We start from the raw sequence: 23,102 nt of genomic DNA, 5'->3' as shown, positions 1-23,102 counted from the left end.
ATGATTATGTTGGGCCTCTCAAGAACATTGTCTGAGTTGAGTCTCAGTCGCTCCTGTGTTGTCTGTGTTGACCTTTGGCCCAGTCTGAGGTCCAGAGCTCTCTCTCTTTTCCTTAAAGATATCTCTGTACTTTGCTCCATTCAGCTTTCCCACAGCCCCGTCTAGACTTCCAGCCAGGGTTGGAACAATCACACAGCATGAGGCTGCCACCGTCCACATCTTACCACTGGAATGGTTTTCCTCCAGATGTGATGCTTACAATTGGGGCCAGACAGTTTAATCCTGGTTTCATGAGCCCAGAGAATTTTATCTCTCACAGTCAGAGTTCTTTAGATATCTTTTTCCAAATTCCAAGGAGGCTTTCATGTGACATCTGGACTCTATACCTTAAAGCCCAGATGAGTGAAGTGTTACAGGCGGTGGTTGCTTTTTGGAAGTTTCTCCCATCTCCATACAGGGTCTCTGGAGCTCAGCCAGAATGATCATTGGATTCATGGTCATCTCTCTTGCCGTGGCCCTTCTGACCTGATTGCTCAGTGTGGCTGGAAAGGTCATAAAATTTATTGTAGCCTTTCCCAGATATGTCTTTTGACACAATCCTGTCTAAAAGCTCTGCAGGCAGTTCCATCAACCTCTTAGCTTGGTTTTAGCTCAACTGTGGGACCTTCTATAGACAAAGGATAGTATACTGATGAGACTTTGTGCCAGCAAAGCAGTGGATCCAGAAGGAGTATCACCACAACTGCTGAAGGCCTGTGCACTGGAACTGGGGAGTCCTCTACAGCGCATCTTCAACCTGAGTTTGGAACAGGGGAGAGTCCCAAGGCTTTGGAAAACATCTTGCATCACCCTAGTCCCAAAGGTATTGCGTCCTAGTGAGGTGAACGACTTCCGGCCTGTCGCTCTGACATCACATGTGATGAAGACCATGGAGCAGCTGCTGCTTCACCATCTGAGGCCACAGGTCCACCACGCCCTTGACCCTCTGCAGTTTGCACATCAGGAGAAGATGGGAGCGGAGGATGCCATCATCTATATGCTACGCCGATCCCTCTCCCACTTGGACAGTGGCAGTGGTGCTGTAAGAATTATGTTTCTGGACTTCTGTAGCGCCTTCAACACCCTCCAACCTCTGCTTCTTAGGGACAAGCTGACAGAGATGGGAGTAGATTCACACCTGATGGCATGGATCGCGGACTATCTTAAAGACAGACCTCCGTATGTGCGTCTCGGGAACTGCAGGTCTGACATTGTGGTCAGCAACACAGGAGCGCTGCAGGGGACTGTACTTTCTCCGGTCCTCTTCAGCCTATGTACATCGGACTTTCAGTACAACTCGGAGTCCTGCCACGTGCAAAAGTTTACTGACAACACTGCTATCGTGGGCTGCATCAGGAGTGGGCAGGAAGAAGAGTATAGGAACCTAATCAAGGTCTTTGTTAAATGGTGCGACTCAAACCACCTACAACTGAACACCAGCAAAACCAAGGAGCTGGTGGTGGATTTTAGGAGGACCAGGCCCCTCATGGACCCCGTGATCATCAGAGGTGACTGTGTGCAGAGGGTACAGACCTATCAATACCTGGAAGTGCAGCTAGATGATAAATTGGACTGGACTGCAATAGTAATGCTCTGTGTAAGAAAAGACAGAGCTGACTATACTTCCTTAGAAGGCTGGGTGTCCTTCAACATCTGCAATAAGATGCTGCAGATGTTCTATCAGACAGTTGTGGCAAGTGCCCTCTTCTACGCTATGGTGTGCTGGGGAGGCAGCATAAAGAAGAGGGATGCCTCACGCCTGGACAAACTGGTGAAGAAGGCAGGCTCTATTGTAGGCACAGAGCTGGACAGTATGACATTCATGGCAGAGTGACGGGCGCTGAGCAAGCTCCTGTCAATAATGGAGAATCCACTAATTCCACTGAACAGGATCATCTCCAGACAGTTTGGGCAAACGTTAAGATTATACAAAATTATTGTCTGTCTGTTATACCTTCATTGTTATCACTCTTTAATTTAATATTGTTCTTTATCAGTATGCTGCTGCTGGAGTATGTGAATTTCCCCTTGGGATTAATAAAGTATCTAATCTATCTATCTGCATTTCTTAATCATGGCCAAACCAGGTGTACAAACATCTCTATGATGTTCAATAGAATGGGGTGCACCTGAGCTGAATTTGAAGTGTTCTAGCAAAGGGTCTGAATACTGATGTCAATGTAACATTTCATGTTTTAATATTTAATATGTTTCCCAGCATTCCTTAAGCCCTGTTTTCACTTCATTAAGTGGTTATTGAGTGTTATTTGAAGAGTGGAACAATGAATTTAAACTATTTTGGCATAAGCCTGCAATATAAGAAAATGTGTAAAATGTAAATGAATATTTTCTAAAAGAACTGTGTATGTTATCACAAACTCCACAAACAGCCATAGCAAGGTTTGGAGCAGCCACCAATGTACAGTATTATTTCCTGGCTACAAAATTGAATAGTGAAGTGTACAGAACTGAGGGGATAGAGGAAAGATGGCAGCATTTAAAGGCCAGTATAGGAAGGGGATAGAACTGAAAGGGTCTTCATCAATAGGCTCTGGCCCAGAATTGACATCAAATGGGTCCAAACCAAAATTGACGTCATCAGGGCCAGGCGGAATTTTCCGTGAACAGTCTGCAGAAAAGTGAGAAAAGGAGTCGGTGCACTCTGCCATCTCCCAGTCTGGTTCGGAATTACTCTCATTCAAGCCCTTTAGCTGCCTCCCATGCGCATGTGTCTGGCAATGCATATATACATATCTTCACTTTCAGGTAGTTTTGTTTCAATTTTCACTGTACAATTTAAGTTTATATGGAGGTTTCTGTCTGTTTCCTAAATTGATTCATTCCACTTCAGTTTTTCAGGGAGTTCTAGGTTTATCTTACCGGCATGGAGATCAAGGAAGGAATGAGAGTGGGCTAGTCCTTTGCAGGACACATTTCTGCACTTAGTTGACAGCGCCAGTCTGTAAATCTAACCAATCTATGAGTGAAATGAAAGAGGAAAACCAATGGAAACCATGAGAGCATGTGCACACAGTTCCAAAACCAATGGCTACACTGGAAGCATGTGCAGACAGTTCCCAAGTCCGGCCTCATGCACAGGCCCTTTGAGCTTTGGGTACTTGCACTAAAGACTGCTGCCATGTTGGTATTTGATTGTTTCCTAGTATGTAAACTTGGTGCTGTTTATATTAATGTTGATTGTGTGTTCTGTGAGTTCTTTTTATATTGATCACTGTCATTACATTATATGTTGAAAATACAAAGTTTTATTTTGAAAGGTAAATATACAAATAATATGTAATTAGTCTTGGTTTCAAGAATTGTGCAAATAATTAGTTTTTTGCCTGTAGGTATTTTGTGGCTTTCAACGTGACAGATGTATTTTTGGTTTGGAATTTCACAATATTGTGGGGGAGTTCTGCAACTGGTATCTTCCTTGGTAGATCTACGTAGATGCATTCTTAGTGCCTGTGTGGTTACCCACATTTTTAATTGACCAAAATGTCCAATCCTGGCAAAACGCTCTGATTACATTGGTGGTGCAAAGCAATCATTATGGAGGGGATGTCTCTTCACAAAGTGATAGTGGGTATGAACAAAGACAGATGCTTTTAGACTGAATTGAGAATTCAGTGTAGCAGTACTAGACAGTGTATAAACCACAAGGAAGCTAATTTGACCTTCATGACTCATTCACTCTGTAACTTTGTGAAGGTAAATGAAAGTATCCCAAGTTCTAACTCCTGACTTTAGAAACAATAGTACAGTGACGTTGTGATTTTTAAATTGTTTTAAATTAAGTGATGTTAACGCTACCCATTCATCCATTATCCAACCCACTATAATCCTAACTACAGGGTCACGGGGGGTCTGCCGGAGCCAATCCCAGCCAGCACAGGATACAAGGCAGGAAACAAACCCCGGGCAGGGCGCCAGCCCACTGCAGGGAGCACACACACACACACACACACACACACACACACTCACCAAGCACACACTAGGGACAATTTAGGATCGCCAATACATCTAACCTGCATGTCTTTGGACTGTGGGAGGAAACCCATGCAGAGAAGCGAACCCGGGTCTCCTAACTGCGAGACAGCAGCACTACCCACTGCGCCACCATGCCTCCCCAACACTACCCAAAAACTCTTATTAATCCAGCTTGCATGGTTTGAATCTCCTGCCCAGTTAATGTCCTCTGTAAGTTTCTTGTGAGTACTCCATATAATCCATTCTCCATTCCCAAAGATATGTGTTAATTGGTGATTGACTTGGTTTGGTGTGTCTGTGTGTGTTAGGGCCCTGCAAAGTACTAGCATCGTCTCTCAGCCTGGTCCCTGCTATATGCCCTGATGTTGCTGAGACTGGTTTACCGCACTTGCACCCCAAATTCAGAATAAGGGTTTGAGAATGTTATTAAAAACCCACACCCATGCATATTAAAAACCCACACCCATGCAATCCTTGTTTTATTAAGAAATATGTATACAGTAATTTTTAAACATTAAGTATATCCCATGGAAATTGTTGACTTTTTCAGCATGTTTGACCAGGCAAACAGTAGATCTTTATGCAACAAGAGCCAAATTAAACAAGGTAAAAGTGATATACTTGAATAAAAACACAAGGAAAATTTGCCCTTTCTATCATTTATTCACCAAAACTATTAGTAGATATAATGGTCTATTGGGAAAAAAGCAAGTCCACCCTTGGCCACTGAATTGGATATTGCCCTCTTTAGGAGATATGATTCCTTGTAGGCAATTTACATAACTGTCCACAAGTATCTGACATCAATTCTATAATTTTTTTGGCCAGTCCTCCACGCAAAACTCTATAAAATGTTTTATGAGTTTCTTTTCCATGTACTGCCCATTTCAAATCCGCCCATCACAGCATTTGAATGGGATTCAAATCGGGTTTTGACTCTGACATTCCATACCTTTTCATTTCTTCTTTACGAGCCATTCCTTGGTAGATTTTCTAGTGTGCTTTGAATCATTATAATGTTGAAAGGTTCATTTCCAGTTCAAATTCAACTTTTGGTCAGAAGGCCTCACATTCTGCAAGCACACTTTGATATGATGCAGAATTCGTAGTTGACTTGATGTCTTCTATCTGCCCAGGCCCCGAGGCAGAAAAGCAACCCCAAGCCAGAAGATTTCCACCACCGCGCTTCACAGCTGGTATAAGGATCTTCTACTGAGGTCAAACAACTCAACCTTTGATTCATCTGTCCATAGCACATTGTTACAGAAGGTCTGGCCTTTGCTCAAAGGTGTTCAATGGCAAACCGTAGCCTTGCTCTCATGTTCTTTATGAACTGAACTTCTTGGCACACCTCGTATGCAGGTCAAATTTGTTTAATCTCCTTCTGATTGTAGATGCAAGCTCTTTGACACCACCTCGTACAAGATTTACCTACAGATCCCATAATGAAATTTTGGGGTTCTTGGAGACTTCTTATAGTATAAAATGATTAGCTCTTGGTTGAGTTTGCTTGGCCCATCAGTCCTTGACAAATTAGTGGTTATTTGAAATTTAAGCCACCCTTACAGTAGGATGATTGATTTTAGGTTATCCGGTAATCTCTTTACATTCCATGCCAGACTCAAAAGTATCCTCAATGTTCTTTCTCAGGGCTTTACAAAGCTCTTTTAATCTTGGTGTGATGACATCCCACATATCTAGAGCCCGGTGTTCTCTTTGCTATTGATATCTGCCATTTAAATAAGACATGTGCCCTTTAGCTTACTCCCTAAGGAGGTTCTTATCGTTGGCACCTAATCTGGAACACCTGATTGTAATTTTATGGATATGAAGTGGTGATAAATTTAGGGGTGTACTTACTTTTTCCTTGTGATAAATCTGTGCATTGGTTATTTTAGATTATGAGAATGACTACATCATGTTAATTCTATGTATCACTTGTTTAAGTATATCACCTTTATCAGTCTGCACTGTTTGCATTAAGATTTAATGTTTGCCTGTTTAAATATGTTGGAAAAGTCAACCAAGTACTACAAGGGTGTGAAATTAAAAAAAAAAAAAATACTGTCGTAAGATCTATAGTAGTTTAAGTCACAGAATTAATTGCAGAAGGTTCTGTTACAGACAAGATTTCAAATCTTGGAAATAAAGGGTGATGAGACCGCTCCTCTGTCCTTTTCAGTAAGTTGATTTATTAGATTCTACTATGAGGATGAGCCTGCTCCACATGTACAGTATACTACAAGGCCGAAAAGGCTAATAGCAATTGATTTGGTGTTAAATGTTAAAGCCTATCGTAGCGATTTGATTGTAAAATTCTGTGTCCTATTGACCCAACAGTATGCCATGACAGATGACCTGGCCGGCCAGTAATTCAGCACCATAGTTTTGTTATCTGGTGCAGGCTTCCATTGGTGGGCAGTTAAGGAAGATCAGTAGACTCTCTTGTGTTGTGAATGTGGTAAGCACACCATTCTTCTGCAAGTTAAACTGTTTGCCAGCCAAACCATTCCAGCTTTAAAATACAGTGCTTTATTAATATTAAAAAATTGGCATCTGGTTAAGAATTTGATTGGAAAGCAGTCAAGCCTGGTTAGAGGGTTGAATCCTCTAAAAAGAACATTGACTTGACATTGGTCCAATTTAGTTAATTTAAGCAGAGCATGTGTTGGCATTTTTGGACACACTGAACTTCTTTAGGACCCTCTGCTGTTGCAGTCACATAGCCAAAGCAGACAAGTAAGTACCCAGTTCACTGAAGCCAAAATTGGAGGGATGAAAAAATTGGAGTGTGCCAGGATCGGAGGTGAAGTTGACTTGTTTTGATACACTGACCAAGGAGTCATGTGTGCCAGTGAGAGAGTTTCCAGACAGGTCTTGTCTAAAACCCTTTGGTGCAATGAAAGTCATGTTAGCATTTATCCCTGGATGGAGTTTACCACCCACTTTCCCAGACAACCCATGTAACAGGAGACCTGACCCTGGGAAACAACTGGGCAATGAGGGCCACCACCGGCACCAATAGCCAACAAGTACCATAAGCAAAAGTTGAAAAGAACTTTGAGAGCTTTCAAAAAGGTGAGAACCTGCTGAGAGGTAAACGGGTGGTGTTCATGCCGGTGTTACAGCTCCCCACTGCTGAAATGTCTAGTTACATGATCCCTGGACGGTCAGTGTCCAAATTTTTAGAGCGAAAATTGGCTTCAGCCATGTGAGATTGAACAATAGCAGGACTGTAAAGCCCATCTTTAGGTGTCTGAGGTTGGATGGGTGCTGCACTGAATGGATCCATGTGTGTCTACTTGCCACTGAGAGGTTTGCAGAATCCGTTGAACCCCAGTTTGTGATGGAGGCTTGCATTTGTTTGGCTTGAAGTGAAAGTGTGTTTTACAGGATACTTTTAGCATAATGTGTGATTGCACACTCATCACACTGTACTTTAGATCTCTTATTTCTCTGTCACAACACTACAGACAAAAGCTGCCTTGTTTACTTGTTCTATGGATCATTTTAGAAATGACCACACATCCCCCTGGGCAAATGATAGTAGCAAACAGCTGAAAGAAATCTTGTGGAAATGAACAATTCTTTTATGACATAAAGCGGTTTTCTACTGTGACAAGAGTCTTCTGACCAACACTGGTCACAGTCTGTGCTCATGGCCATCCAAGTGGCGTGATTACATTTTCTTTCATTACAAGGACCTAAGTGCAGAACTGCATTTTGATCAATAATCCCAGGAGACAGCATCCCTATAGTACAGGGAGGCAAGAGTCTCCGAAACTGTTTTTGTGATGAGCTAATTGAAGCAGATTCACTTTAATTGCCATAATTAAGAAAATAAATAAAATGGGAAAATTGTGAGCGCTGATGACAACTCAGCTTTGAATGTGAGGGTTTTCAGAAGGCATAAACAGTAATTTAAGAATTGCTGCCTGTCTGGAATGCTGTCAGGGTGGCCACAAGATAATTACCCCATATTCAGAGGCACCAAGGTGGGTAAGGGAGGGGGATAATGCTACCAAAATCATTGCCCTATATGTGAAGTCACATTGTTCACTAAGTGCCCACAAGCTGACTGCCTTGTATTTGGAGTCACATGTCAAGTACATTAGTGAAACTAAACCTAGCCCTATTCCCCAATTTTGGAAGCACTAGATTACTGGGAAATGCCACCAGGCTGTTTTTCCTGAATTCTGCAACACTGTGTGTGAGCAGTTAATAATTGCCCCTGTTTGAAATCATGTGATTATTGAGTTCCACCAGCAGTCTGTATATTTTCTTTCACAGTGTTTAGAATGAGAATCACATGTTTATGCTGCTTTACTCTCAACAACAACATTTATTTATATAGCACATTTTCATACAAAAAAAAATGTAGCTCAAAGTGCTTTACAAAATGAAGAATAGAAAAATAGAAAACACAATAAAAAATAAAAATAAGTCAACATTAATTAACATAGAATAAGTAAGGTCCGATGGCCAGGGTGGACAGAAAAAACAAACAAAAAAAAAAAACTCCAGAGGCTGGAGAAAAAAAATAAAATCTGTAGGGATTCCAGACCACGAGACCGCCCAGTCCCCTCTGGGCAATCTACCTAACATAAATGAAACAGTGAAACAGTCCTCTTTGTATTTAGGGTTCTCATGGAAGGATTTGATGATGATGGTCACGTAGACTTCTGGCTTTCAGTCCATTAATGTTGGAGCATCATGATGCTTTAGTTAACGGAGCTGGGCTGTTGCCTTGTTCTTACGGACAACAGGTATTTTAGACATGCTAATAAATGAATTAACCTTGTTTTAGGGCACTAAGATGTGTGGAAAATTACTACTCGAAATTACTACTCCATATTTGAATTCATCTTGATGGTTATAGTATGGTGATTGTCACCTACTGCTTGTTGTCCACCCCTGTGAAAAAGGTGATTGCTTAACACTTAAATCTCAAAGTGTGTACTGCTTTGAAGACTATTAATAAAACCTGTACGCCTGATGGAATTTTATTGGTAATGTTGAGAGTAAAATAAATGACACCTTCATTATTTTATGCTCCTTCTTCAGATGGGAGAATATATTATCATGGGAAGAATGCAACTCTCTAAGTCTGATATTGGGTCGGTCCACTCGCACACCCTAAACTTCACACGCGCTATCTCTCCACACAAGCACTGATTATGAGTGATGCCTGTACTGCTTGTCACAGTCACAGCTCAGTACTTCACATAGGGACATACAGAACAAAGCACCAGCGTCTCCAGAAGTAATCTAGACCTACAGCTACCTTAGTCTCAGAGAATAACCTAGACACACAAATGTCCCTGCGTATAACCTAGACCTAACAGCTTAATTTAGCACACTTGGTTAAAACCACTTGCCAGACAATCACTGTGAACCTGCTGAACCCTATGAGAAAGACAGTAGCAGTCTCCTGACACTAGGTGCACTGTATGTAATTTAGTCACTCTAGATATAAAAAAAAAGTTTAAAAAAAATATCAAAGCTAAGTACTAATTATTATAATACAATAACAGTATCAGAAGAATATATAGCAAATTCTGGATATACAATGGTCAGCAACAACATTAAATTCATGGACAGGTGAAGTTAATAACATTGATTTTGTTTTTTTTTTTTTAATAACAATGGCACCAGCCAAGGGATGGGATATATTAGGCAGCAAGTGAGCAGTCAGTTTTTGAAGGAGATGTGTTCGCCTCCAAATTCCTCAGATCCCAATCGCTTCAAGCATCTATGCTGGATAAAAAAGTCTGATCCATGGAGGTCCCATCTCACAGCTTACAAGGACCTGCTGCAAACATCTTTATGTCAAATAACACAAGACACCTTTAGAGGTCTCGTGAAGTCCATTCCTGTTTGGTGGAAGGAGGGGGACCTACACAATATTAAGCAGGTGGTTTTGATGTTGTGGTTGGTCTGTCAGTCTGTCTATTATATAATGCCTCGTCCATCTATCTATCTATCATGTAATGCCTTACCTATCTGTCTGTCTGTCTATTATATAATGCCTCATCTGTCAGTCTATGGCTCATCTGTCTGCCTGTCTATTACATAATGCCCTGTCTGCCTGCCTGCCTGTCTGTCTATTATATAATACCTCATCTGTCTGTCTGCCTGTCTGTCTATGATATAGTGCCTCGTCTTTGCCTGTCTGTCTGTCTATCAACCGTATAGTGAATCACATATCTATCTGTCTGTCTGCATAGAAAGCTTCCTGAAGATTAACATCAAGGACCACTCTAGGGCCCACTCAAACGTGCATCTACACTCACTCGGACATTGTTTAATATTCAAGTCAATCTCCTCGTTCATGAAGTTATGTTTTGAGATATTTTTTAGTAGGTAACATTGATTAAAATTCATCTTCTAAATAAACAATAATAATAATAGTAAAAGTTAATAAAGTGCCAACTTTGGTATAGTGAGTACAAAACATTTCGGTAGAAAATAAATTTGGAATAGTTGGTCAATATTGTCTTTGAGGAAAGGCTGATTTTCTCTGTGCGTCTCTGTAGGGAAACTGTGGGTTAGTGAAAAATGACAAATTCTTAATACAAGAAATTATTTATGGCAAATAAGTTGAATTGCCATTATAATTGAAATCTGTGTCCTATAGATCTGCTGGAAGAGGCAGCTTAAGTTGTAGCTAGGGAAGCACCTGAAGTTTGCAGAGAACATTGTGGCCACCACACTTATGGTCAACTTTGTACTGAGGTTAGAAACTTTAAATAAAATGGTTGTTCTGGAGTTGACTATCCCTTGGGAAGATGGGAGGGGGCCAACCAGCGTAAAAGAGCCAAATATGCAGACTTGCTTCTGGAGTGCTGCAGACCTGGCTGGAGAGCACAGTGCATGCTTGTTGAAGCAGGATGTGGGCAGTTTGTAGGCCATTCCCTCAACAGGGCCTGTGGCTAACTGGGCATCAAAGGTGTAGCACAGGAGTAAAGCCATCAGGAACACCACAGAGGCAGCTGAAAAGGCTTCACAATAACTGGATCAGGATGAGTGAGTGGTGACATGTGAATGCTATTTGAAAGAGGCCGAGGCCTAGCCTGAGTGACTGAAACACATGATGACCCCCTCCTAAAATCAACGATGTTGTGTCCAAGTGCCTCCGAGGATTTAAAAATTGAAAAGTAGTAATTATACAAGTCATACGTATGCATTCTTACATTTTAAAGAATGGTCTGGTTTGCTGAGAGCACCACTCTTGTGGTATCCATTTCAAATTATGAGCTTATGAACAGCAACAACAGTCACTAAACTGGCCAAATAATATAGTCTAAATAATCTTGAATCAAATGCCAAACTAGCTAGTGGTGGCCATTAAGCAAACATTCTTAACAGTTAATGATTAATGGTCAGAAGGAGGTTGTGGTGGGGAATTTCAAATTTTTAGCAACTCTTGGCATACGATTAACGCATCCATTAACGTCAAGAAAGCTCTCCAGAAGCTGTTGTGTTTGAGAGTGTTGCGGTTCAGAGGGTCACAGGAAATGCTGACCTTTTTCCGTAAGTCTATTAGTAAGAGTGAGTTTTACCTTCTGCGTCACTTTGTCGTATAGCCAGACGCACAGAGTACAACAAATGGCTTTGTGTTTCAGTCTAGGAGAGAAGAGACAAAGAGCTAAGTATTTCAGATGTGAGGGTTGAAAAGGAAATGAAGTGTGATGGCTTTATGAGACATTCACTGCTTTGGTGTCTTTCTGCACTAATGTTTTTTTTTTTTGAGGTACATTAACTTTTTCAGGGCTAATTATTTTATTTTGCCATTTTGACCCAAAGGTGAATATTTTTTCCAAAAACTCATTATTTATATCAAATGTCCCTGTGTTTTATATTCCATGAGCTTCTACACTACGTGAATTCACATACTTGTTACATAGCATAGTCCTGCAAGGTATAGCAACGTTAGAAGCATCTAATGCCATGCATTGCCACATTACACTGCTTGCAGTACATGTTACACTGGCAGCTGGGTGAAGGTAGCTGGTGATAGCCGTCTTCAATCGGCCATCTTTGTGCAGTTGGTGGTGCCAGCAGTTACAGTGTGCAGCAGCAGACCCCTGAAACAGCGGGACCAGTGTAACAGATAATACAAGCAGCATACTGCTGGCAAGTAGAGCTGAACTATAACTTAACAGGGGGTTTTGTTGACATTTACAGCTGATTACCACCCTCTGTCCCCAGATGTCGATTAATGTCGACATCCGCTTCCACCCTATGTGTCGACGCAAGTCAACATCCACCCTGAAAGAGTTAGGTTAGTTACGAGACTGGCTGCTGTGTAGCATTGCTGTGGTTGCAAGCCATCAAACTGGCAGGCATTTCTTAATAAATTGGCAGATAAGGTTCTGCCTATAATGCATTTATTAGCAACTTACCGTTATGCAATAAAACCTTACAAAAAACTTATATTTGTTTTAATAACACTTACATAGCACTAGTAAACCAGTTGTAACTCATCTCTGTGTAGTGTGACCTTGGTATACAATGGTAAATTACTTGTAAATCTGGGCGCTTCATTTGGTCTTATTAAGCACTGATTATGGACTCCCTAGCCTTATACTGAAGAATGAAATATTGAGAGACATTGTCACTCACTTAAGCCACCAAAGTATAGTTGCAAAGGGATAAATACAACAATTTCTTGATGATTTTTTTTTAAGTGTTATTTCTAATTTTGTTTAATGTCTTGCTACATAACAGTATGTGACTCATGGATGCATTATAGACAGTGTTTCTAAAATTGTTATCATCCAAGATCTCAACATGCTAAATGTTTAATTGCAAAACAGTGCTGTCAGCAGTCTACTTGTGGTTTTGTACCTCAGGATTTTCTCTTCTGTCCATTTCATTACTGAATACACACTTGATTCATCATCTTTAAAATATTCTCTTCATCTTCTAATACCTGATGAGGACGTCACTGCTGCTAAATGCTTGGATAAAAAAAAATTAACAACACGTTGGTTAAGGTAGCAGAAGACACCAAATTAGGTGGGTAATGTAGAATAAGGCAAATCATTGCATGTGGACCTGGACAAAACAGACTTCACAGACAAATTTGTGGCCTTTGAACTTGAATACGGTGGAACCTCGGTTCACGAACACGGAACACGTACATATCGGGTTATGACCAAAAAGTTTGCCAAACTTTTGCATCTGTTCATGGCCACACACTCGGTATACGAACAAGCAAGTTTCCCTTTCGGTTTTTTGCGCACCAATGATTTCCGCACTTGTTGCATTGTACTCAGTCAGACGTGCGTACTTGCACGTGCATGCTTGCTTTCGCTCTGAATTATTTGTGCTCTATTTCGTTTCCCTTCGGGTTCGTACGCGCTGATTACTGTATTTAAGCACGTGTTCACCATTGTTCTCAGTCAGACGTGCGTGCTTTCGCTGTGAATTCTTTGTGCACTACAGTATTTTGTGTGCTTTTGCAGTTAACAATGGCTTCTAAACAATCAATCAATCAATCAATCAATCAATCAATCAACATTTTATTTATATAGCACATATTCATACAAAAAATGTAGCTCAAAGTGCTTTACAAAATGAATAGAAAAATAGAAGACACAATAAAAATAAACATAAGTCAACATTAATTAACATAGAATAAGAGGTCCGATGGCCAGGGTGGACAGAAAACAAAAAAAAAACTCCAAAGGCTGGAGAAAAAATAAAATCTGTAGGGGTTCCAAGTGAAGAGTGGTGAGAAGAAAGGTTTGAAGAAAACTGATATCGAAGTAAAGAAAGAAATTATTGAACAGTATGAGTGTGGTGTTTATATTACTGATCTTGTCGCCGAGTGCAAGAAGTCAAAATCCACGATTTCGACTATTTTAAAGGAGAAAGAGGCCATTAAAGCAGCTCATGTTGAAATAGGAGTTACAGTGTTAACCAGGCAGAAGCTTCAAGTGTTAGAAGAAGTGGAAAAACTGTAACCTCCTCTCCACCCTGTTCCTCCTCACTTCCTTCATGCCAAAACTCGACTCGTGCAAGGTTAGTTTTCTTGTTGGTTTATGGTTAGTTTTTGTATTAGCGGATTTTTCTAATGTTCATTTTTCTGTTCGTAGCATGAATTGCTGCAATGTTACTTTTCTTGGTTGTTTATTAAGTTACGGATTTTTCAAATGTTCATTTTTTTCCCTGTTTCAAAATTAAAAAAAAAAAAGGGTTTACAGTGAGCGGTTCGTAAGGCTTTAGCGCAAACTCTTGCAATGTTAGTTTTTTCTGTTATTCAATGTTTTCACATTTAGTTTACTATTACGCTGTGCATTCTATGGTATAATTACCTATAGTTGTGCTTACAAATCTTAAAAAATATATATTTACATACAGTTCGTACAGTCTGGAACAGATTAAATGTATTTACATACAATCCTATGGGGGAAATTACTTCGGGTAATGGCCAAATCGGGTTACGACCAGAGTTTTGGAACGAATTACAGTCATGAACCAAGGTTCCACTGTATATGTTAATGTAAAGCATTACAAATGGGAAGTAGAAATGTTAGATTTGAATATGCGATAAGTGGTTTGAAATTTGAAAGTGCACCTTATGAGAAAGACCCAGAAGTGAAGTGTCCACTGCTAAAGTACCTCTATCTAGACCAGGGACCTCAAACTCCAGCTGCAGTGGCTGCAGGTTTTCATTTAACCCTTTTCTTAATTAGTGACCTGTTTTGCTGGTCACTAACTTCTTTTGAATTCATTTTAATTGACTTGCTCTTAAAGACTCAGACCCAATAATTGTTCATTTTGCCTTAATTAGCAGCCAAACAATAATGAGATACAAAATGAGCCAAAACATGAGCAGCAAACTGTGACCATCATACAATATCTGAAAATAAAAAGGGTGGAGGTCTCTGGAAGGTTGATTTGCTCAGGTCCTCAAAACATTTTCACAGTGCTCTTCGAAAAGAGAATAAAAAATCAACAGTTTCGAAAATGTCTGCTATTGCACAATGAGAGCAGCAACAAGCCATGGAATTAAAATACGGGTTTAATTAACAACAAGACTCGGCACTTAACTAAGGTACTGGTTGGAGTGAAATTGGTTGGAGTTTGAGGCCCTGACTTAATTGCTCTTCTGCTGGCTCCCTCACTTCACATTTCATTTCTATTTAAGGAAAGAAATTAAACAATTCAGAAGAATGATGAAGAAATTTTGGGGATGCAAATCTTAAAAAAACAAGTCAATTAAAATTAATTCAAAAGAAGTTAATTAGCAGCAAAAACAGGTCACTAATTAAGTTTAGAATGAAAACCCTGCAGCCACTGCGGCCCACCAGGACTGGAGTTTGACATCCCTGATCTAGACAGTGTATGGAAGTGATTAGCGGCCTAATAGGATGTTAGGTTTCGTAGCCTGATGTGTGGAGTACAAGTTAAGAAAGCTTATGATTAAGCAATACTGTATTATGCACTAGTAAGGTTTCATCTGAAATGCTGTGACATGTTTTGCTCTCCATATTGCAAAAAAAGACATAGAAGCATTAGAGAAAATCCAGAGAAGAGTATTTAGGTTGATACCAGAGCTGTAAGTTAGGACCTCTAAAGAACAAATGAAGGAGCAGAAACTTTTCAGCTTAAGCAAACTGAGTTTAGACGTGACATGATGGAAGTGTTAAAATTATGAAGGGAGTGAGTATAGTGGACCACAGCTCTTATTGTAAAGATGAGTTCTTCAACAAGAACAAAGGAGCACAGATGTGTTTTCAGGATATTTTTTTCTTTCTGCACACAAAGAACCATAAATTCCTGGAATAAATTACTAAATAGGTGGTTACATTGATGAAAACAGACCAGAGGGGTTAGTTGGATAAATGTTGGGTACCACCCTGGTAACCCCCTTTTAATGCTGAAAAGAAAATACTGCTGTTTGGGCTTAAAGAAAGAAAAATAAAGGGGTTTCAAACAATCTTTCAAAAATGGTTAACACTAGAATCCCTGAGGCCTGAAAATTTTTTTGTTTTCTCAGACCATCTTAATTTTCCTCGCAGCACCTTATCACTGTGCCAATTGCCCCTTGATAAAGTGCTTTTGTTTTGCATATGTGTCAGCAGAATATAGTCTTCACTCACCCATCTCCATTCTGCCAGCTGAAGTCCTCACACAGCCTAAGTCTGTGGTGATGTTTTTTTTATCTGGCAATGAGTTTGTTGTAGGGAATTGTATAGGGAAATGATATACTGTATCATTATATGAAATATCTGCGTTTCATTTGTGTCCCGTGTCCACAACAATCTGTGTAAATGCAGTATGGCATAAGAGATGTGAGGCAACCAACGTTGTACACATACTGTACATAAAACAGAATGTTTTTCATATGTCCTCCCTGTGTGGAGTTTGCATGTTATCCCCATGTCTGCGTGGGTTTCCTCCGGGCACTCCAGATTCCTCCCACAGTTCAGAGACATGCAGGTTAGGTGCATTGGCGATCCTAAATTGTCCCTAGTGTGTGCTTGGAGTGTGTGTGTGTGCGCGCGTGCCCTGCGGTGGGTTGGCGCCCTGCCCAGGATTGCTTCCTGCCTTGCGCCCTGTGTTGGCTGGGATTGGCTCCAGCAGACCCCTGTAACCCTTTGTTAGGATATAGCGGGTTGGATGATGGATGGATGGATGTTATAGTACTAATGACATAATGTTGTGGTGAAGTGTAGAATGTGTAAAGCCTGAAGTCCAAATATCAAATAAACAATTTCACAAAAGGTATAACGAAAGGAAATCATTCAACTGACATGTGGCTATGGATGTGTAAAAACTGAAGTCCAAATATCAGTCTGAACAAAATCAAGAAGCTTGCATGTGTGTGTGTGTGTGTGTGTGTGTGTGTGTGTGTGTGTGTTGAGACATGTTTCATTTTCAACCAATTACATTTGATAGACAAGCAGGTATCACAGTGGAAACACAGCAGTGGTGCAGAGTGTAGAGCAGCTGCCTCCCAGCCAAGGAGGTCATGGGTTTGAGTCCCAGATCCTCCACTTCATGGAGTGCTTTTGATAGTGCGCTATTATTTTATTATATAATAAAAAGATACATTTGATTTGAGTATGTAAGAGTTGGTGTAAATTGATGGTAGTTGTATTAGAAACACAAACTTGGGTGAATCATTTCTTATTGGTATCTTGTTGAATAAACTCGCATTGCAATGTCTATGGAGGTAATAAACTATAATAAACCGTGACAGAAAGGAAAATACAGCCGTTAGGGCTTACAGAAAGAAAAATAAAGGCTTCAAACAGCCTTCCTAAAATGGTTCCACATAATTGCAGGAGCTCTGTCCTCTTCAAGCGTTAGGTCTAAGTGCAACAGCACCTTCTTGGCCAGGATTGTTTTATTGGCCTCTGCACTGGAAGCGGTGGGGCCTTCCTGGGGCATTGTGGGCGGGTCTACACTTCCTACTTGGTTGGCCTTTCAAAGCTCTGGGAGAAAAAGTCAGCATCAGCATCCCCTATTGCCCCAGGGTGGTACCACTTGCCTTGCAGCACCAGAAAGGTGGTCCCCCTGGCACACATTTTGGACATGTCCGTGGAATAAGTTGGGGTGGGGGTGGGGGGAGGAGAACTGGTGGTGCATCATGCTGTTTAGACCTCTTCATCCTCCTCTTAAAGATAAAGACATAGACATGATGTTGATATTACAATTTCTTCAGAGACTAGTGTGGCTTCCCCCATGGAAGTGCGGAAGCTTGTTTTTTTTGTTTTTTTCTAAATATGGGTTGGTAGTGGGACACGCATACTTTAACTCCCAGTTCTTCCCAAAGTGCCAGTATGGTGTACTGGTGAGCACCAGCCCACTTCAACACTGAGTGTAGTAGAAATTACGACATTAGGGACCTTCAAAACTTCACTTGATGTCATTTTAGAGCAACCTGGGGAATAGGATGGACAAACCGTTTTGGGCAAAATAGTCTGTTCTTGTCAAAATTGTTCTAATGTTCTAAAAGTATCCAATTGTTTGTGGTAAATTCAGTTACTTTTTTCACTTTTGGAGTTGCTCATTGCTGTTGTTTTTGTATTTTGTATGTTTCTATCAATGTTTTATTGTGTAAGCTTCACCAAAGTAAATATGATACAACTGACAAATCTTTATATATAATACGCTACCTGGCTGTGCGTTTGTCTGTCCAGGATTTTAAATCATCTGTCACTCGCAAACCGTTTGACTCATTGACCTGACATTTGGTACACATATACTGCGTGACATATTCTATCCGCTTTCGGGGTGATGATTTTTATTACTCTTTTAATTTTAATTTTATTTTATTGTACAATCAACTCTCGGCAGCAGGACAGCCGTGTGGCGCATGCGTATGGCTAAATCATTCTTGAGGCAGATTGAAGACTTAAGTGCCAGCTTAAGTGAAAAATTAAGAAAAAATGTACTAAGCAATTGTAACACAAACACTGACTTAATCAGTTTTAAACCCGAAAAGATGCCGACGAAAGAAGAGAAGAAGTGGGCTGCTAGAGTGGAGAAAAGAATAGCTGCTCACGAAGCCGCAAGCGCATCAACCTCTGAGTATATGAATGATAAACTTAAAGAGAAAGAGGATGACAACTAGGAATGCTCAAGTCAAGTGTATTCACTGCACATTATTGTGTAGTGCGCTGTTACTGGTATTTCAATAACGGAGAATGATGTAAAAACCAAGTAAGTAAAAGTGTGTAAGTGTTCACCGGATTACAGGAAGGCCAGTGTTAGAAGATCTCCGGTGTTTGATTTAGCGCATTTACATGTGCCTGCTTTAATAACTTGATTATTCACAGAACCTGATTTCTAAAGGGCCATGTAATCCCTTATTCTGATTAGAGAAATCGGTTACTGGCCTCTGACAAACCTGATTATCGGAGGTAGCTTTCTCCACAAATAACTCGATTATGTGGCCGTATAAACTCCCAGCCGGGTTCCTGCTAAGGATTTTGTAATCTGCACATGTTCTTTGCACTCTGTGAGCCTGTGTATGTATTTGCTTTGTACAGAGAAACATTTACAAAATAAATTTCCAGATGCAAATGTTTGGGCATTCCTTCTCCTGGTTGAAATAATACATATGTCTCAATATTTCAGAAATCACTAAACTTATCTTGAAGGGCCTAATGTACAGTGCCAAGCTCAGCAGTACAATCTTGAGAGGAACACAAACACGTTAAAAGTAACATGTGTTAAGTAGTCAGATTACATTTTAAAGTAATGAGTGACCTAACGGAATACTTCTCTTATTTAAGTGAAAGGACTTGTTATTATTATTATTATTATTTTTATCCAGCAGCACTGGGTGTCATACCCAGGACGAAGCAATAGTGCTGAGGTGTCACCCGCTGCCCTCCTGTCCCAAGTGTGGTGGATGCAGCATGGCGCTATCAGCGAATGCTCCCAACTGGGTGTAAGGCAAGAAGCACACATGCTGCCGGTCCTTTGCAGGGCTCAATTGCACAGAAAAGAGTTTCCTGTGTGCAGTCCGGTAACAGAAACCTATAAATAAAGCATCAATTAGACTAAACATATTCATGAAACACAAGAAAATGATCACAGGCACCATGCTTATTTTCAAAATTCCCTGTGACCGATGATGACATTTAACTCTTTTTTGCACAGTTCAGTGATGTCGGAGCTTTTTTGCCAAAGGAGAACTCCAGAAGATCACTTGAGCATGGAAATGTCAGCTATTAAGAAACCAGGTTTCTGCTTTAACCGGCCCCCTTAACCTCATTATGTGTGTGCATGTGAACACACTGACTGTTTTTTTCTTTGCGGCAAGCAGCAATATGAAATGTTCTAGCTGTTCGCAGATGACAAGAGCAGCAGGTTCACATGTCACCTTAGTCCAACAGGAAGGAGCACATGTACTGTGACAGTCACCAGCCCAGACTATGTGATGCAGTGATCTGAGTCAAAATGTGACCTGACTGTGGCATTAAGTTGCTGACCACATTTTTTCCATCTGCATTGCAGGCACTGAGCATCATAATGGAAATTCTGCTTCTCATTCAGAGTCGTTTTCTAGGAATGTATTGCTTTATTATTATTGATTTACTGAATGCACTGATTGACTTTTGCTATCTTGTAACTTAATTTTTGCTTTTGTTAACTAACTGAAGATGTACGAGGGGTATTTGTATGGTGCTGATTTTGTAAGTGGTCCAAGATTAGCTCTGTGTACTGTGGTGTTTGTTTTAATTTCAAGTTTCTGACGCTTATGTATTGATTAGAAGATTCATAGATTTGGTTAGGGTGGTGCAGTGGGTAGCCTCTGCCTTGCAGTTAGGAGACCCGGGTTCGCTTCCCAGGTCCTTTCTGTGTGAGTTTGCATGTTCTCCCCGTTTCTGTGTGGGTTTCCTCCGGGTGCTCCGGTTTCCTCCCACAGTCCAAAGACATGCAGGTTAGGTGCATTGGCGATTCTTCAGGGTGGTCCAGATCGTCTGGATGACTTTGATTTATCCGGGGTCAATTCCTGTTCGGCGCAAAGACGATTCTTCATGTCATCAGTTTGCACACTTCTCGATGGTCCAGGATTTTTCGGGTGATTTTCTTTGTAATAAACTTAATAAGTTATAGCATAATGAAAATTGCATAATTAGATCTGGACCACCCTATAAATTGTCCGTAGTGTGTGTGTGTGTGTGCCCTGTGGTGGGCTAGTGCCCTACCCGGGGTTTGTTTCCTGCCTTGCACCCTGTGTTGGCTGGGATTGGCTCCAGCTGACCCCCGTGACCCTGTAGTTAGGATATAGCGGGTTGGATAATGGATGATGGTTAATAGTGCATTTTTAATGTGTTAGAACCGAGTCAACATGAGTACCAAAAAACTGGGGAGAAAAAAAAAAAAAAAATCAAGTATTGGTATTGTTGCTATCACTGACTTCCTAATTCTGGCGAATATTACACCTTTGAAAATTCATTCGTGCCTTGATAAAGTGTAGCAGAACCAGTACAACTCAAATATCACAATCAAGAGGTGTATACTACAGAATTCCATCATGGCGGTACATCTCCCAAGGTTTCACTGGCTTTTGCCATCGGTGACAGAAGAAAATATTGCCACTTGGGAATAGGTCGTAATGTAGAGTTGAAGAGCGACACTGTAATTAGTTAGGGTCAGTTGATTCCACTCTTTATAAATAATTAAACAGGATCAAGGTTTGTACACATTTTTTGCCCACAATGTTGATTCCTGACTCATTACCATCCATTAAAAATTGCTAATGAATTTGGACTGTGAGAACTGGGAGGTAAAGTAAAGTTTTGGTATCACCACTATGACACAGAGTCCAAACTGCAGCCGAAACAACAATGGAAGCATGGTGATTCTCCAGTTTCAAAGAAATTCAAGGTGTAAGTCACTTGTGGCAAGATCGTGACTCGTAGGTGTTTTCTGATGTTGAGGCTGTGGTCCATATTGAATGCATTCTGCGAAAGACACACATAGTCATTCAATATAATGCTGATTTGGTTTGCCATTTGCAGCAGACAATCGGGGGAGAAGGGGGCAAGAAAACTCTTGACCATTCCCCTTCTGCTTAATGACAGTACCCTTTCCTGCACTGAATTGATTGCAAAAGCTCATATGTGAGGCTGTGGATTTGATGAGGTGGAAAGTCGAACCTTTCTTGCAGACCTGGCTCAATGTAACTACCAATGATGATGTTGGGTCAGGTACAGGACAGTGCTTTCACAAGCACGATGAAACTCTGAACATTATAACAAGTCTATCACTGAAATTGTGTATTTGGTTTTATGGACATTTGTATTAATACAGTAGGTCAGAACCTTTTGATAACCCCTCATTTTTAAAGCTGTGTGACTTTATTTCACTGAATTGGCCATATGTACTAATAATGCATCTGTATTTAGGGAAAAGTCGAGGTGGAAGCTGGGAAAGAAAACATGAAGTTTGAGACGGGCCCCTTCTCTTACTACGGCACCATGGCCTTGAGTTCGCCCACTGTGGGTAAGTACTGTTTTAAAGCAGGACTGTACTCTTAAGCTTTCTGTGGACTTTTCATATAGTAAAGGCCCCTGCCTATGTCATCCTTTATTTATTGATTTATTTTTTAAAAACCTGACCATACAGGACCAGTTAATCATCAACTGTACTTTCTTTTAAAGGAAAGATACTGCCCTCTTTTGGCTGATGGAGGCCTCTGCGTTTAATTTGATGGCACTCGCCAACGTTATCATGTTGCGGTTTCCCTTGTCTATGGGTTCTTGCTCTTTAATTCTTGCTTCTTAACTTTTTAGGGACTTTCTTATTTGTGTTACTTTGCTTCTCTTCAATTTTTCCCAGTACACTCCAAGCAACCACGTCATCTCTCACTAAAAAGAAGCTCTCTCTTCTCTCGGCTGTCGGCAGGTAATCTCGGCATGATTAGAACGTCTTCTTTTCTGCACTTGTGCACGTTTGACCATCGGTGCGCTCACAAACCTCTTCCATTGCTGCCCCTTGAGGGCTGAGCCCCCCTGCACGGAGTGCATTCACTTACCTGACTGACTTTGGTTTGCCCTGCTGTGCAGCATGCGTTCACATGTTACTAGACAGGAGTGCGCTTTCCTCCTGAATATTCTCTATGCCTTTCCTTACTGCTGTGATTGTTTGCCTCTGGGGTTTTGACAGTTACTCAGCTTTGGGGTATTTCCATGTTTTGTTTAATGCTCTTGACATCCCTTGCCGCATTTGCACTGGTCATCCGTACTGTTGTATGGAACAAGCGCCCACACTGTACCGATCAGTATGTGTGGAGGTTGCCAAATTTCATATTCCCCTATTTTCTGACAGAAGACCCCATAGACCAATAGCGCATGGCCTCCCTGGATTCCTAGACAAGAGTGTTGTGGAGTGCGATGTGGTGGTTGTAAGCAGATTCTATTGAGTAGGAATCATACAAGATTTCTCTGTGTGCTGATAATCCATCTTTAAAATGTGGCCTTTCACTCGTAAGTGACTTGCATACAACATAATATGCATTATATAAAGCTTAGGGGAAAAGTTTGTAGCTTCTTCAGAATTTTTTGGATTATTGTTTTACTGATTTTTACTGCAAT

At 40.7% G+C, this 23,102-nt stretch overlaps 1 protein-coding gene across 2 annotated transcripts in view; it reads left to right on the top strand.

Moving 5' to 3' along the window:
* Positions 1–23,102, top strand: part of LOC120538812 (metal transporter CNNM4-like) — a 119,711-nt gene that overhangs the window by 77,864 nt on the left and 18,745 nt on the right. The window contains exons 5-6 of one of the 2 annotated variants that reach the window (XM_039768296.1): positions 21,915–22,011; positions 22,348–22,413. In XM_039768296.1, coding sequence (XP_039624230.1) covers positions 21,915–22,011; positions 22,348–22,413 — 163 coding nt within the window. The remainder of the gene's footprint in view (positions 1–21,914; positions 22,012–22,347; positions 22,414–23,102) is intronic. The other variant, XM_039768297.1, reaches the window with a different exon arrangement.

This window comes from Polypterus senegalus, chromosome 11 (assembly GCF_016835505.1).
Source record: "Polypterus senegalus isolate Bchr_013 chromosome 11, ASM1683550v1, whole genome shotgun sequence".
NCBI lineage: Eukaryota > Metazoa > Chordata > Cladistia > Polypteriformes > Polypteridae > Polypterus > Polypterus senegalus.
Note: the sequence above shows the minus strand (reverse complement) of the source record. Positions and strands in the feature narration are given on the sequence as shown.